At 36.9% G+C, this 14513-nt stretch overlaps 1 protein-coding gene across 1 annotated transcript in view; it reads left to right on the top strand.

Annotated features, from left to right (window-relative positions):
• Window positions 1-14157, top strand: part of GLUD1 (glutamate dehydrogenase 1) — a 31198-nt gene extending 17041 nt beyond the window's left edge. Inside the window, exons 6-13 of the mRNA XM_069796102.1 lie at window positions 3625-3804; window positions 5554-5691; window positions 6786-6923; window positions 7049-7129; window positions 7991-8114; window positions 9393-9484; window positions 11779-11841; window positions 12488-14157. Coding sequence (XP_069652203.1) covers window positions 3625-3804; window positions 5554-5691; window positions 6786-6923; window positions 7049-7129; window positions 7991-8114; window positions 9393-9484; window positions 11779-11841; window positions 12488-12607 — 936 coding nt within the window. The 3' untranslated portion in view covers window positions 12608-14157. The remainder of the gene's footprint in view (window positions 1-3624; window positions 3805-5553; window positions 5692-6785; window positions 6924-7048; window positions 7130-7990; window positions 8115-9392; window positions 9485-11778; window positions 11842-12487) is intronic.
• The last annotated feature ends 356 nt before the right edge of the window (window positions 14158-14513 follow it).

The raw sequence follows: 14513 nt of genomic DNA, 5'->3' as shown, positions 1-14513 counted from the left end.
TTATTTCTTAAGGCTCTACTGTCTATGCTACCCAAACTTTCTAGCTTCTCTTTCAGATGTTGTTTCTGCTACTCCAGCAGGTCATACTTTGCTAAGGAGTCTTGTCATAGCTTTGTATAAGTGTGTTACTATGCTAAGCTATTCCCTGTTTGCCTATCCCAGCTCCTTTTGAGTTGAAAAGACTCTTCGCTATCTGCAGTCTCTTCCAACAGTTCCTCAGAAATACAGCAGGGTGTATACCCTGAGTAATAAGGCATTAGAGCCACCCAACATGTATTTCTCTCTGGCATGTGTGTTAAGGATGTTAAAGCATGCCTGGCTGTCCTGAGACAGTCTCTTGGCAGAATGCTTGTCTGGAGCTGATGCCTTTAACCATAGGAGGATGGGGTGGCACAGGTTAGTCTAGATCTGAAATACAGTCTAAGGTATCTTGGGGTGGGGAAGGAATGCTTGAGGAATAGGCTGTGGCATGCTGATTAGTTAAATCACTTTCACACAGAGCTGTCTGTTAGATAGGGATAACACTGTAAAACTTTACTTGCTTTTTGTTATTCACGTATGTAAATGTAAATATTTTATTTAAAACTTTAAACCTGGTAAAAAGCCAAAATTATGACTTCAAAAAGATTTCAATGTGCAGAGTGGCAACTAGCTCCCTCAGTCATAACTCAAAATTCCAGTATTTAAGAAAACTAGTGCCTCAAAGCATTTTAAGTTTTAATGTTTAACTCATTGCACTAAAATGCATATTTTGCTGTGATACAACAGCATTGTTATATTATGACTGACACAGAAGGCTCACAGCACATGACCTGCTTTAAGATTTGCTGTATTTGTTAATAGTTCACATACAGTTTTATACAGAAGGTTCAGGTTTTTTAATAGGTGGAAAACTAAACACTGATACAGAAGATTTTTAAATGGCTGAATTTCTTTTCCCTTTGCCATCTCAGCTTGTTGTGTAATGCTACACATACACATGCTTCAATGACAGAAGATAACCAACCAAAAACTACTGAGGATAAAAATACAATTTGAATTATACTACAACAGTTTTTTATTCCTAGACTCTGTCTGCATGGCAGTATCTTATTCTTGAAGAATAAAAAAATCTGTACATTTTTCTGAAAAGTTAGTTAAAGAATTAGAATAAGGAAAAAAATTAAATCAGTTTACTTAATTTTGTTGCATTGGTTGTTTGTACATAGAAGAGAGAATGGTAGCCATAGTGGAACTTACGAGCTATTGCGGAGAATGACCAGGTATAGAGAAGGAAGGTGAGAACTCTGACAAGGCTGTAAAAAGTGGAATAATCTATCAAAACCAGTTTGCAGACGAAAGTGTTTCAGATAACTATCTGGTTGAGACACCAAGAACAAAAATAAAGGTGATTAAGGAATACAGAAAATCGCCATTGAACAGAAGTGAAACTAACCCATAATTCAGAAAACAGATGGAAGCTATGCAACAGACTACATTCAGTTGAGTGGAAAGATAACTCTTCGGTGAGAGGGATCTGTCTGAGAAATCTACAGATCTGATGAGTCAGTGTGGTTGCACACAGATGTGTTCAGGGATCTTGAAAAGGAAAAGTCAAATAACAGATATAAACAGATAGGAGAAGTCTGCTCGAAACCTGACATAGAGAGCCAGGAAGCTGGAGAGACAAGGAGAATATTACTACAGTGTGGAAAGGGGTTAAGAAACAAGCGAAAGTTCAGTGTCTGAACTTTGCCAACTAAGTTCATAGACTATTAGTGCTAATACAGAAGTCTTTAATGCTATCCATAAGCCATTTTACAAGCTTCTCATTAAAAGCCATCGTCTTTCTTTTTGGCCCAAGATGTGTTAAACGTTTTTTTGATTGACTTAAACCCAAAGTTTTTAGGACTTTGACATCGACGGTGGTTTTGTATATGTGACTTTTAGAAGACCCGGACCTGCCCTCACCTCATGCTCTGTTTTCTTGCCAAACCATGCAAGTCTTTAATAACTACCGTGTTAACTGTTCCAGAAAATCCATCTTAAGTTGCTGGATCACTGAACTATATATGGCTAAAGTTTTCGGTTAAATTCATCGTTTCCACTCTTCTGTACTTCCAACTGACTTTTGGGACACACAAAGGGACTTTAATAAATACATGCTTATGTATGGTGGGAGGCTGTATTTCTTCAAGTATTTATAAAACATACTTCCTCCTTTGTGAATGCATGAAGGCTAAAACGTAGTTTCAGTCTGAAACAGAATGAAAACGTAAAAAGACATCAAGATGCCAGGCCAAGTTGTTCCTAGCAAAACACCACCACAGATCTTGTTTGCAGTTGATATGCCACCAGAGGGAGCATACAGCTTAATGAGAGCAACGCGGCTATATTTTGGGAAACTGAATTAGGAATTTTGTGGCAAGCCCAGCATTGCTTTTACTGTTTTTTAAAGAGGGGTTATCTTTGGCTTTATATGTTAACTCACTATCATTTTCAAACAATGAATAGTTTTTGTTTCCATTAGGGCTCTAGTCATCTCCTGCCATTCTGCCTCCACTTACTTTTGTCTGCTCCTTTCCTTCCTCTCACCCAGCGTCTTGCACTCATGCCACAGGCATGCAAATGCATCTGGCACAAGCAATGGAGAGGAGGGAGCCTCCCAGTGAATATGCGGCTGCTGGAACAGAAACCCATCCGGCTGCTGGCAGACTTATTTCAGTGGATTCCCTTTCATCCCTCCTCTTTCACTGATGTTGGAGGCCAAGCCACTGTGTGACTGTGCTCCCAGGGTGTGGGAGCATGGGAATCAGTGGTGACAGAAGAGGGAGGCCCAAGCAGTGTCTAGTTTGGAAGAAGTTTTTTCAAGTTATTAATTACAATTTGAAAAATTAACTCTGGTTTTAAATAGTCTATTCTATCTTGGCTAGCTGTGTAGCATATGAAAAAATACAAATTTATTGCCACCAAATTAAGGATAGAGGCTTGATTGTACGTATTTCCTTTCTGAATAAAAGTAGTAAATACTTACCTAATTTTTCCCATACGACCTTTGTATGGTAGATTTTCCTGAGATCAAACATCCCTGTGTTCTGACAACAGGAAGATATTAGGCCTGTATTGTTGTTTCAAAATAACTGAATTTGGTATAAAGGAACACTAAACACTATTTAAAGATGATTAAAAACCAGTCCAAGGATATGTCTAAGCCCTTTAAAAGATTAAAATGTCAAGAATAATGGTGGAAATTATGGCTGTAGTAGGAGCTAATTTTGAGAAACATATCCCTCAAAGCTTTTTAATTTGTGAAAGGTCTGCTCGTTGCTAACAGAGCAACATGCATGTCACCATAATTAACTAACACAGACTGAAGTTAACATATACACTAAAATACAACAAAAAATTGCAGAGCATATCCAATATCACATTATGCAACTTTCCTGACATACTAGAGTACTTCTGAGAAGGTGTTCACACAAAGTGAGGAAGGAAATCATCTTTACAAACTAAATGTATATAAATTATATCATGTTCTGACTCTTAAGACTCCTGTTTTCCCTTATCTCTAAAGTGTACAAAACTTCTTGTTCCAGCTGTTCTTTGATTAATTCAGTAGCTCACAAGTCCTTCACTGTTTTACAGGATATTAACGCACATGCATGTGTAACTGGTAAACCCATCAGCCAGGGTGGGATCCATGGACGTATATCTGCAACTGGTCGTGGTCTCTTCCATGGAATTGAAAATTTCATCAATGAAGCATCATATATGAGTATATTAGGAATGACCCCTGGATTTGGGGATAAAACATTTGCTGTTCAGGTAACTTTTTTCTTTCAACTGTAGAGAAAAAGTAGTAAACAAACTTCCAGTAGAGCTGCTTTTAAAAAGGGCTGTAGCAATAAATCCTGTTATGGTTTTATGACTTCCAAGTAAACCTTTACTCTCAAACTTTAGAAACACTTTTCAAGCAACATAGGTGCCCTTTATTTTGGACTGTTTTTTAGTAACTGAACTTTTGATTGCACTCTAGAGTCTTTATAAATATAGGCTGCAAAGAACAAAGTGAAATACTGTTACAGGAGTTCTTTAAACTAAGGCATTGCACACTTTTCAGTGAGCTGTGACACTGTTTCTGCCTACACAAGATTTGTTGCACTGTTTTGTAATAAAAAATTTCACGGAGAGAAGGAATTAGGGGTTATGTTCTTGTTCCACTATGGAATGAGCAGTTGGCAAAGTAGGAACCAATACCTTATCCTAGATTTGTAGGGTTGAATGTACATTTTTTGGTGTTCATAAGACTTCAGGATTTATGTAGTTGAATTTTGAAGGGTTTGGTGTTCAGTAATATGCATTATCACTCTTTAAATCTTGAAGAAATAACTTGTTCTGTTCAGCTTTGAACAGTATGTGAAATAGAGGGTTTGAGGGATTGCTTTGTTTCGTTGTTTTCAGTACCAGTGCCCTGGTGGTTAGAAATAGCAGAGTAATTGTAACCTCCAGGTTCTCCTCTAGTTAACCTGTGGGCTGAAGCAAACATCTCTGCCCTGCGCAGACCCAGCAGCACACTCATCTCCCTGCATTTTGGCATTTTCATGCCTGGCAGAGGGCTAACCAACAGGCACTTAAGCATAACTTAGCCTGAAAACATGGCCATAAGAATAGATGAAGATTTTTTTTTAGGAAAACAAGGATAGAGCATTGCAAAGAGACCTAATGCATGACAAACTGCTGTATTGAAGTTTACTTCTCATATATAAACAAAAATCCTAAATAATTGGAGCTATGTTATAGAGGAGTTTAATGTTCAGCTATTTTTCCAGCATAGAATCTTACTACAGACTTTTTACATGGATCACGTGACCTTTTGGTGTGCCCTGCGTGTTCCTTTACTTCCAGAATGTTGAGCAATAGCCTGGAATTAAGTTTTCTACACCTGCAAGGATGTAAAATATGCTAATGAAATGCAAGATTATCTAAATTTAAATTTAGGCAATCTGTTTTATACAGGACCACTTCAGAAATATATTAGAAATTACATAGCTTCCTACTAGTTTGTATGTTTTAATGTGAAGAATTAATTATATTCTTGTTCAGTGCTTTCCATTATGGGATGGTTTTACACTTGTAAGGCTTCCTTACCGAAATCAAATGAGAATATTTCTTGGCCTGCAAATGTTAGTCAAACCTTTGAATAGTCATAGAAAAATCCATGAATCCCTCTAAGACAGTGTCCATTATAAAATAGATACACATAACGTTCCTATGTTGATAAATGTCATAGTTGACACTTTCATAGTAGCATTAGCGCTTCCCTTCTGTATTTCCAGCATAAAAAACTTAGCACAACTGTACATTGCTGGCTACAATGCACAATTTCTACGACGGTACTCAGGCTAGAATAGAATGCATGTAGATTTCTTCCAACTCTCCTATAAACATCATCTAATGCCAAGATATGCCAATAAATGAACTATTTAAAACTATTCAAAACTATATAATCCTTACCAGTAATCATCATTTTAGCTGAAGGGTTAATTGCTTTCCCCTTTCTCTTTCCACCTTCAGGGATTTGGTAATGTGGGCTTGCATTCTATGAGATACTTGCATCGTTTTGGAGCAAAATGCGTTGCTGTTGGAGAGTTTAATGGTTCTATCTGGAATCCTGATGGGATTGACCCAAAGGAACTAGAAGATTACAAATTGGTATGAAACTTAACTGAGCAGAAAGAGTCATTTTTGTCAGCTTTGCAAGTACACATGGTGACTGTAGACTGGTCTTAATTTGTGATATTTAAATAATGCTGTAATTAGTACTTACAAAATGGCTTAGGAATGTTGATTCTTCTGGCTTTCTCCTTATCCCCAGTATGAATGTAGGTGGTACTTTTTTTACCCTTTGACCTGACTCTCAGAAAAATGGCAAGGGCTTGCATGTGTGCAGGCTAATTACTTTGGTTTCAGAATTGGAGTTCATGGTTATTTTGCCTTTCTTATGACTAAACTAGGAAGGGTGTCTCAGGGAGCCAGGGCAAGGAGGTTCCTGAAGGATTCCTGACTGAGAATCCCAAGCAAATGGACATTTAAAACTTCAAAGTATGCTTTTGCTGCTTCTTACCTATTTCATGTTTCTGAAAAAATGAAAGTGTCTCTGGCAGCATGACTTGAATATGTAGTCTATAATAAAAACTGGGTATGTTCTTTTTATTTCAGTTTACAAGTGCAGCACACTCGAGGGGACAGTTCACAGGCATGAAAATACAATCTTCTACTTAGAGTTTTTAAGGGGCTTATTTGATGTGTCTTCTTTTACGTAGGGAGTATTTAAATGTCTTTATCACCTCCTTTCTCAAAAGAATGAAAAGATTCTGTTACTAAACAAAGGCTATCATTGTAGTACTAAATTTTAAAATGGTACTTCTGAATCTTAGGCAACTTATCCTGTGTGTAGCAGGCTGGTGGTCATTTCAGTTGTTTGAAAACTATTGCATTTGCCATGTATTTTAAGAGTTGAGAGGGATGTTCTTGGTTTTTTATTTTAAATACTCCAGAGCCCAAAGGGTTATCAGTGTCTTTGGCCACAGAGCAGTTATGCCTCAGTCATGGGAACTTTGACTGTTATCCAAGCTTTGTAGCTTGCTTTTTATGCCTAATCTAAGTAAAGATAGGAATTATGTTACATGCTGTCTTTCTAGTAATGTTGCTTCTCCGTTCTTTCTTTTTTGAAAGTTAGAAGAAGGGAAGGAAGTCATACTAGTACACACACACTAAAAACACCCTGGTTTGTTTTCTTCAAACAGCAACACGGGACAATCATGGGCTTCCCTAAAGCACAGACACTTGAGGGCAGTATTCTAGAAACAGACTGTGACATTCTCATCCCTGCTGCTAGCGAGAAGCAGTTGACTAAGGCCAACGCTCACAAGGTTAAAGCAAAAGTAAGTTGGAGAGTTCAAATGTAAATGAAAAATGGAGAAGGCTTGTTTAAATACTAGTATTCAATAATTAGCATGGATGAAAACAAACATATACCTCTGAGTTACCCTGCTGTGATTCCTTTCAGATTATTGCTGAAGGTGCCAATGGGCCTACGACTCCAGAAGCTGACAGAATCTTCTTGGAGCGGAATATCATGGTTATCCCTGTAAGGTTCTATTATGACCTTTGATTTTCACTACAAGGGTAATATTTCTATGAACTATAGCAAGAGGTTATTTATTGAAGGTTTTTATAATTAGCCATTCATTCTCTTAGAGTGTTTTTTAACAACTGATGTCTAGGAAATGGGTGTCAGTGTTCCTTAAGATTGCTTGGAATTACTTAAAGATCTCATTGCAACTGTAAATGACCAAAGATGACTATTACATGAAGGCTACGTATTCAGAAGAGAGAACAATCCACAACTAGTTCTTAAATCTGTAGGTTTGCATTTTGGAGTATTAGCTGAGATCTGCTCAACTAAATAGTCCACTAAGCAAAGGAAGAAGGCAGAGTAAATACACTGGCCAATTTGTTTGTAAACTTTGTGTCTCTGGGTGATGCTGTGACAGAACTGTGTATTGTAGATTGTATAGAGTAAATGTTGCCTAAAGTGATAATCTGAAAGAATAAGACCTATCCAGGTATAATGATAATCTCTTCCCAGAGAAAGGGTGTCCTGATCAAGTGATATTGCTTAAAAGAGTGGCTGAGAGTAAAGTGTGTGAATAAAGAATGCCCTAATTTTCTTGATTAAAAACTTGTGCTAAAATAAGAGACAGTAGTCCATCAAGCACATGTGAACTTCCTGTCTTCTATAGTCAAGTCTTCCTTTAAATCAGTAGAAGTAATTCCTGGAGTGCAGAAGAGGGTAAGTGTTGTCATGTAAGAGTAACAACTGGATTGCCCTCTGTACTGCAGTTTAAACTAGTACTTCGTACATAATACTTCTGCTTGCTTTGGCTTAATACTTTGTCATGACTTTGTCACATGGTCACAATTCAAGACATTTACTATTTCTGTGCAGGATCTTTACCTGAATGCTGGTGGTGTAACAGTATCCTATTTTGAATGGCTGAAAAACTTGAACCACGTCAGTTATGGCCGCTTGACTTTTAAATATGAAAGAGATTCAAACTACCACTTGCTCAGTAAGTGCTCAGTTCCACTTTTGCTCACTTTTTAATTAATAGATAGGACTAGCAAACGCCGAATGTGGGAGAAATGAATGCAGAACTATTTTAAATTCACCACGACTTCCTACAAGTCTATTATTGCTGCATACTGAAGAGTAGGAAAGATTTGATAAGTTAACTGACTTGCAACTCTAATGACTTAAGTTAAATGCATACTTTTTTCAGTTATCTTTTAATTCATAAAGTGATGCTTTCCTCAATTTTGTGAAAATACTGTATGAAATACACTTATGTGAAATATTTATTACTTAATAAACATCTTTCAGCTTTACAGTTGGTATTTGAGAAGCATTCAGAGTTTGAGTGGGTAATGTTGTTCTGCACATAAAACAATAGAGGATTTCTATAAAGGGCAATAATGTAATTGCTACAGGCGCTGTAAAAATCTGCTTATGGCCTACAGCTCCACTTAGGGTCATTCTGTGCTTCCCAGTTTCTGGGCCAGAATACCAATTACATGGAGAGAAGAAGCTTAATGGAAAAGAACTGCAGGATATTGCTCCATTTTAAACAATGTTCTGTAGAAAATGTATGAGAATCTTGGGACATTAGACTTGACAAAACATACATCTGAATGTTTTTTAATATAAACTTTTCTCATAAATTACACCTTTCAAGGTGTTTCTAAAGTGGTTGAGGGTTATGGCAGTTCTAATTTAAATCCCTTAACTTCAAGATTGTGGCACCTGAAATACTCTGTGATGTTGTTTAGGAAACGATACTAATTAAATTTCAAGAATTAAGTTTAAATATCAATTCACAATACCAAAGCACTTTTCATGTCCTAAGGAAGAAACTAAAATTCCACATGGGCTTTTTTCTTAGCAAGTACTGTATATGCAAAGTGCAATAGGATAATTGATTGCTTTAAGTTCAAGAGATATTTTGTCTAATGCTATCCGTCAAGTTAGGAAAATTAATCCAGATTGCTGTATCAGCTTTATAAGGTTAGTGAAGTGGGATCAGTAAATCCACAGTTGCCTGCCATGTGACTGTACTATAGCAATATTACTATTAATATTGGAGGCATTCACCTATAAAAACAGAAAAATCAACATCTTTCCTTTTTCTTAGAAGACAAAAATAAGATGACTCCCTTTGCCCCCAGTCCCTATAGTCTGCATTTCATACTACTGAATGCTGAAAGTCCTGGGGTCAACTCATTTGTTAAGGAGCCCATTCCTTTCCTTGTCAGTTACCTTGCCTCTGCTTTTTTTTTTTTTTGCTTTCTAGTGTCTGTCCAGGAAAGCTTGGAAAGAAAATTTGGGAAACATGGTGGAACTATTCCAGTTGTGCCTACAGCAGAATTTCAAGACAGGATATCGGTAAGCAGTTGCTGCTGGTTTTTTTACTGTTAATGTAGCTGTATTCTGATATTATAACTGCAATCTAAATTTTACCATTGTAGCTATCATGGAGGTTTTTGCCCCAAGCAAGGCATTAGTACAATAGCAAATGAATGATCTGAACTGCTTAGGAATACTGGAAGTAAGCTGTTTTTTCTTTCTTTTACTTGAGCCCATGCAAAATACCTTCAATATTGTTAAAAAGCTACAGTTTTAATACAGATGCATTTTGTATTTGTAACTAGTGTTAGATTGGATATTGCTGTTCATATACTGGAGTTTTTCAGAACAACAGACTATCTCCATTGTTTAGACAAACCATGTGAGGTTTATTTTTTTTTGTACTGTGGAGGGTGCAGGGAATGATTCTTTTTGCAGGCCATTAAGAAAAACTTAACCTGTGTTTTTTCTTGATGCTTTTGTTTGCTATGAAATACTAGATATTTCTGCTGGCTAACCTGATAAATACATAGATTCCATGACTTCTCTGAACCCTAGCTATCAAAGTTCATGGAGTGTTTGTGGTGGGAAATACTGCCTCAAACATTACCAGAATTTGTTTTGGAAATCTTGTTGATATAGTTTGCCTAGATTTCCAGACAACTTTCAACAAGATCCCACAACACAGACAGTTTGATGTGCTGTTTCTGTAACTCCAGGGTAATATAGACAAGAGCTGGGTGAAAAATTGTAGAATGTTCTTCTAAGACTGAATTAATGGGCAAAGAAATGTCAGGTAAAAGTCATTGTTATCTAATGTGTCGCAATACATGGTGGGGAAATTTTCATATAAAATAATGGGTTGTGAGCTCATCCGTTTGCATTTAAGTGGAGTATCTGGAGGTAATGACAAAATACACGCTTAGAAATTCATAGCAATCAAAAAGCAAATCCAGTGTTAGAAATTGTTCTGAAGGGAAAAGAATAAGACTGACTAATGATGCCACAATATAAATGGAGAATGTGTCTGCCTTCTGAATACTGCATGCAGGTTATGTCTCTGTATCTTCGAACATTGTAGATGTGGAAAAAGCTCAGAGCAAGATCACAAGAATAATCAAAGATATGGAAGCTTCTTATACATGGAACAATGAACTAACCTAGGTCCTATTGGCCTGAACTAGTCCTGGGGTGGAGATAGTAATCTCTAGAATGAGTGCTATGAAAATGGATGGGTAAGGATAGATTGTTCACTGGAAGGAATGGTGAAAGAGGACAAGATGCATTCAAACCAACCCAGCAGAGTGAGGTGCAGAATGAAGAACGTGGGATGGTTCCTAGCACAGCAGACAGTTAAGATGTGCAGTGCTCTGCCAAGGGATGTATGGAAGCTAAAAGGGTTGGTCGTTTTGTTTTTAAACGCAAGTTCAGGAGGAGATGGGACAAATGATTGGGGGAAAAACTCCAGCGAGTTATGAAAAACATTAAAATCATGCATCCTCAGGCAGAAATCAGGGGAAGTGCATGTAAACTTGGACCACTGTCAGATGATAGAAATAGACTTTAGCCTGATCTGGTATGATGCTAGTGTTTCCATAAACGTTAGGCTAAATGAATAGCATGGTACGTAGGTTCTGTGGCTTTAAGCGATTGCTGTGATCTCTTAAACACAAGCCATAGAAACTGGCCTAGTAATTTCTACATCCAGCCCCAATTGGTATTTGAGGAAAGCATGTATTTTGTGAAGCCAGGTGTCAAATTATTAGTAAATTACAGCAGTCAGGATGATGGAACATTGAAGCTGATCCTCAGTCATCCTAATTCAGTCTATCTTCAATTACTTATTGTTCTGTGTATTTAAATTTTAATGGGAACAAAGTTACTCTAGAGTTGCTCGGGGCTAATACAATGGTGAGTATATGAATTGGGGATCCATGACCTTCCTAAAATCTGACTGTCTTCAAAACAATTGCAAGTAGCTTCTATAGGTTATTGTCTCTTGGTAGCTTTTTTGTTTAACATTTACTGTGTATTTTGAAGGCTGAAAACAGTAGTTACAACATCAATAAAAAAATGCTAGCATCATGCACCTAGAAGCTAGGCATGTAAAAGACTTTAGTGCTTACGTCTGAGGTTTTAGAATTGGAGTGACCATAATTAGCTCTTCAAGTAACACAGTAAAGGTGATTTAAATTCTTACACCAGTCATTAGAAGAAAATGAGTGAGCAAGCTTCAGTAATTATGGGAATCCAACATGTCATTGTCCCTAATAGAGAACTAGTACCTTTTTGTGTTCTGGATTAAACCCTAATTTTATTCCCTGTTGTTGCAGGGTGCGTCTGAGAAAGACATTGTCCACTCTGGGTTGGCTTATACAATGGAGCGTTCTGCCCGGGTAAGTATTGCATTAGTAAATATATTTGTAGTAAAAACAACTTACATGGGTTTGTGACAGTTTTTGAATGGATTGTACAGAATTTCTGTGTAATTAAAGGGGTAGATAAATAGTTAATGATAATGGAAGTCACTGTATGAGGTGTTTCTGCTCTGTGCTGGGATGGCCGACTTTAACTGGGTATAGTAAACATCAGAGACTAATACATGAAATCAGGACGTATTTTCTAGTAGAAGCTGTAGTAATTAGAAACTTTTTAGTTGTCCTCTTGTACCTGGCTAATCTGGGACACATACCTACAAGTGCTTTACTTTACCATCAGCAGTTTTAGATTAATCCCTCTATGCAGTATTTTTAATTAGCGGGGCAAAGACTACTTGAAACATCTTGTCTCTCCCTGTATCTGAGGTACACATGGATCCAAGACCTGAAAAGGGGCAATGTAGTAGTCTGGGAAAGATTTTCTTCCCTTTCAGAACTCAGTTGTAAGGGGAACCAAGAAATTTTAGAATTGATCCACAAAGGATTGGAGCTCTGATACCAATCTAGTGGCTCCTTATGGTCCTAACCTGGATCCTCCAAGCAAGAGCTAGTTTAGTTCTATGGAGAAACTTGCAGAAATCACATATAACCTTTTCTGTTTCAGCAAATCATGCGTACTGCCATGAAGTACAACCTGGGTCTGGACCTGAGAACAGCTGCCTATGTCAATGCAATTGAGAAAGTCTTCAAAGTGTACAATGAGGCTGGCCTGACTTTTACATAAATAGGCCATTACCGCTCCTTATTGTATCCCATCCCTCTCGCTGTTAATGTACCCTCTTCTTGAGAAAGCTTATCACAAGTTTACATGTAACCACAACATTTTCTTTTCTTCTGACATTATAGTGGATTCTATTCCCAATTAGTTTCAGTCCAAACTAGTCTTTTTTACAATAAAAATCCATGGATTAGGAAATTGTATACAAGTATGTATCTGAAGATAACAGTTCATCTGCACTTGTGGGGGCCATTCTGGGTATTTCACCTACAAAACAAAATGGTACATTTTATGTATGAAAGAGTGGTCTTGCCACCTGAGCCACTTCTCAGACTTCAGATCAGATACTGTACTAGATGAGCACTTAGCTCATTATTACTTCATGCACTTTTGTTTAATGATATAATTTTGGCTTCGGCACTTTCAGTAAGGCCTTGTATGATCAATGCTGTGGCATTGTCAAAGGAAGAATGGGCCTCCAGCAGGGATTAACTTTGATAGGAGTCTAATTTTTATTTGTAGTAAAGCTTCAGGCCTGATTCTCTTTAGGCAATGTTTTTTCTTTAACTGTGCTGCTGTTATAGGACTGCCTTTTATTGCTTGTTCAAGCTAGCTTGACTATCACCATGAAGTATGTAGAGGTGACAGACTAATATTTTTATAAGCTGAAACTATCAAGCAACTCTAGTTATGTTTTTAATCAAGTATCTACATAACTATTCTGACTATAGGTTGTTTCCTTTTTTTAAAAAAAGGGATGGTCTGAATTTGGTAATCATACTTAGGTTTTTTGGAATTTTTTTTTTCAGTCTTTTTCTTTCAGAGGCTTTCTGAAAATTAGATACTGCCTCAGTGAACAACTAAAGTGAAACTGAACCCAGAAATCATAGGCCAAACTACAGAGGAGCTAGAGTGCTGCTATAAGCTTAATCCACTGTCTTAACACACAGACTCTTTTTTTTTTTTTTTTTCATTAGGAGGTCTTGAAAGTTTTGAACATTAACTAGAGTACAACAAAATGGACCTCAACACAATATTGGATCAAGCACAGTTTTTTTAAAGTGTAAGGCTTTTGTCCCATGGAGTCCCCTTGAAGTGCCAGATGTTATTTATGTAATGAATATGAATGTTTTTTTTAAAAGACAACTAGTCCCTCCCAGAAACTCATGCTTTTTTTCTAACTACTTTGTAACTGCATGACATAACCTGGAGAGAAGAGCAGTTATTAAAAAAAGTTGACCTTTCCAAACCTACTATGCTGGTGTATTACTGTTTTCTATTTCATGCAGTAGCTTTCCATAGTTACAATCACTCTGTGAATCTTCACAGCACACTTGTTTATTCATTACGTGCCTACTGATAAGATACTGTCTCTGAGTTATTTTGGGGGGCTCAGTAATACAGATCTCTGTCTCTTGTATTTGCCTGTCAGCAAGACTTCTGAAGTCGGATATATTTGGTAAATCCTTTCAGGTCTTTACTGTGTCCTCTCAAATTTGTGTGAAGAACTATTCTAGTAGTTAGTATGGAGCAATAAACCTGTGTGACGCATTTAATTAGTGGCTTACTCCATCATATGTGCTGATATCTAGCATTATAAAAGTACTACAGATCACCTAAGTAAGTGCAGTGTATATATATACTGGCATTTTTTAAATAAAAAAAAAAGAGAGAACCCTTTGAGCATGAAAGAATTACTGTGATCAAGATGTAGATCTCTAAACATGAGATCTGTCTGTATCTTGAATCATTTTTCAGTGCAGTTTTTATGTAAGCATTTATTAGATAGTAAAATGAAATTGGATTTTAACAATTCAACTCTGACAAATTGTAACCTACTTCCATCAAAACTTGGAGGCTAAACTCTCACAAATAAACAGTTGTATTATTGAAAAGAGAAAGAATCTTAAAA

The sequence above is a fragment of the Haliaeetus albicilla genome, chromosome 11 (genome assembly GCF_947461875.1).
Source record: "Haliaeetus albicilla chromosome 11, bHalAlb1.1, whole genome shotgun sequence".
In the NCBI taxonomy this organism is placed as follows: Eukaryota; Metazoa; Chordata; class Aves; order Accipitriformes; family Accipitridae; genus Haliaeetus; species Haliaeetus albicilla.
This window is presented reverse-complemented; position numbering and strand designations above follow the sequence as displayed.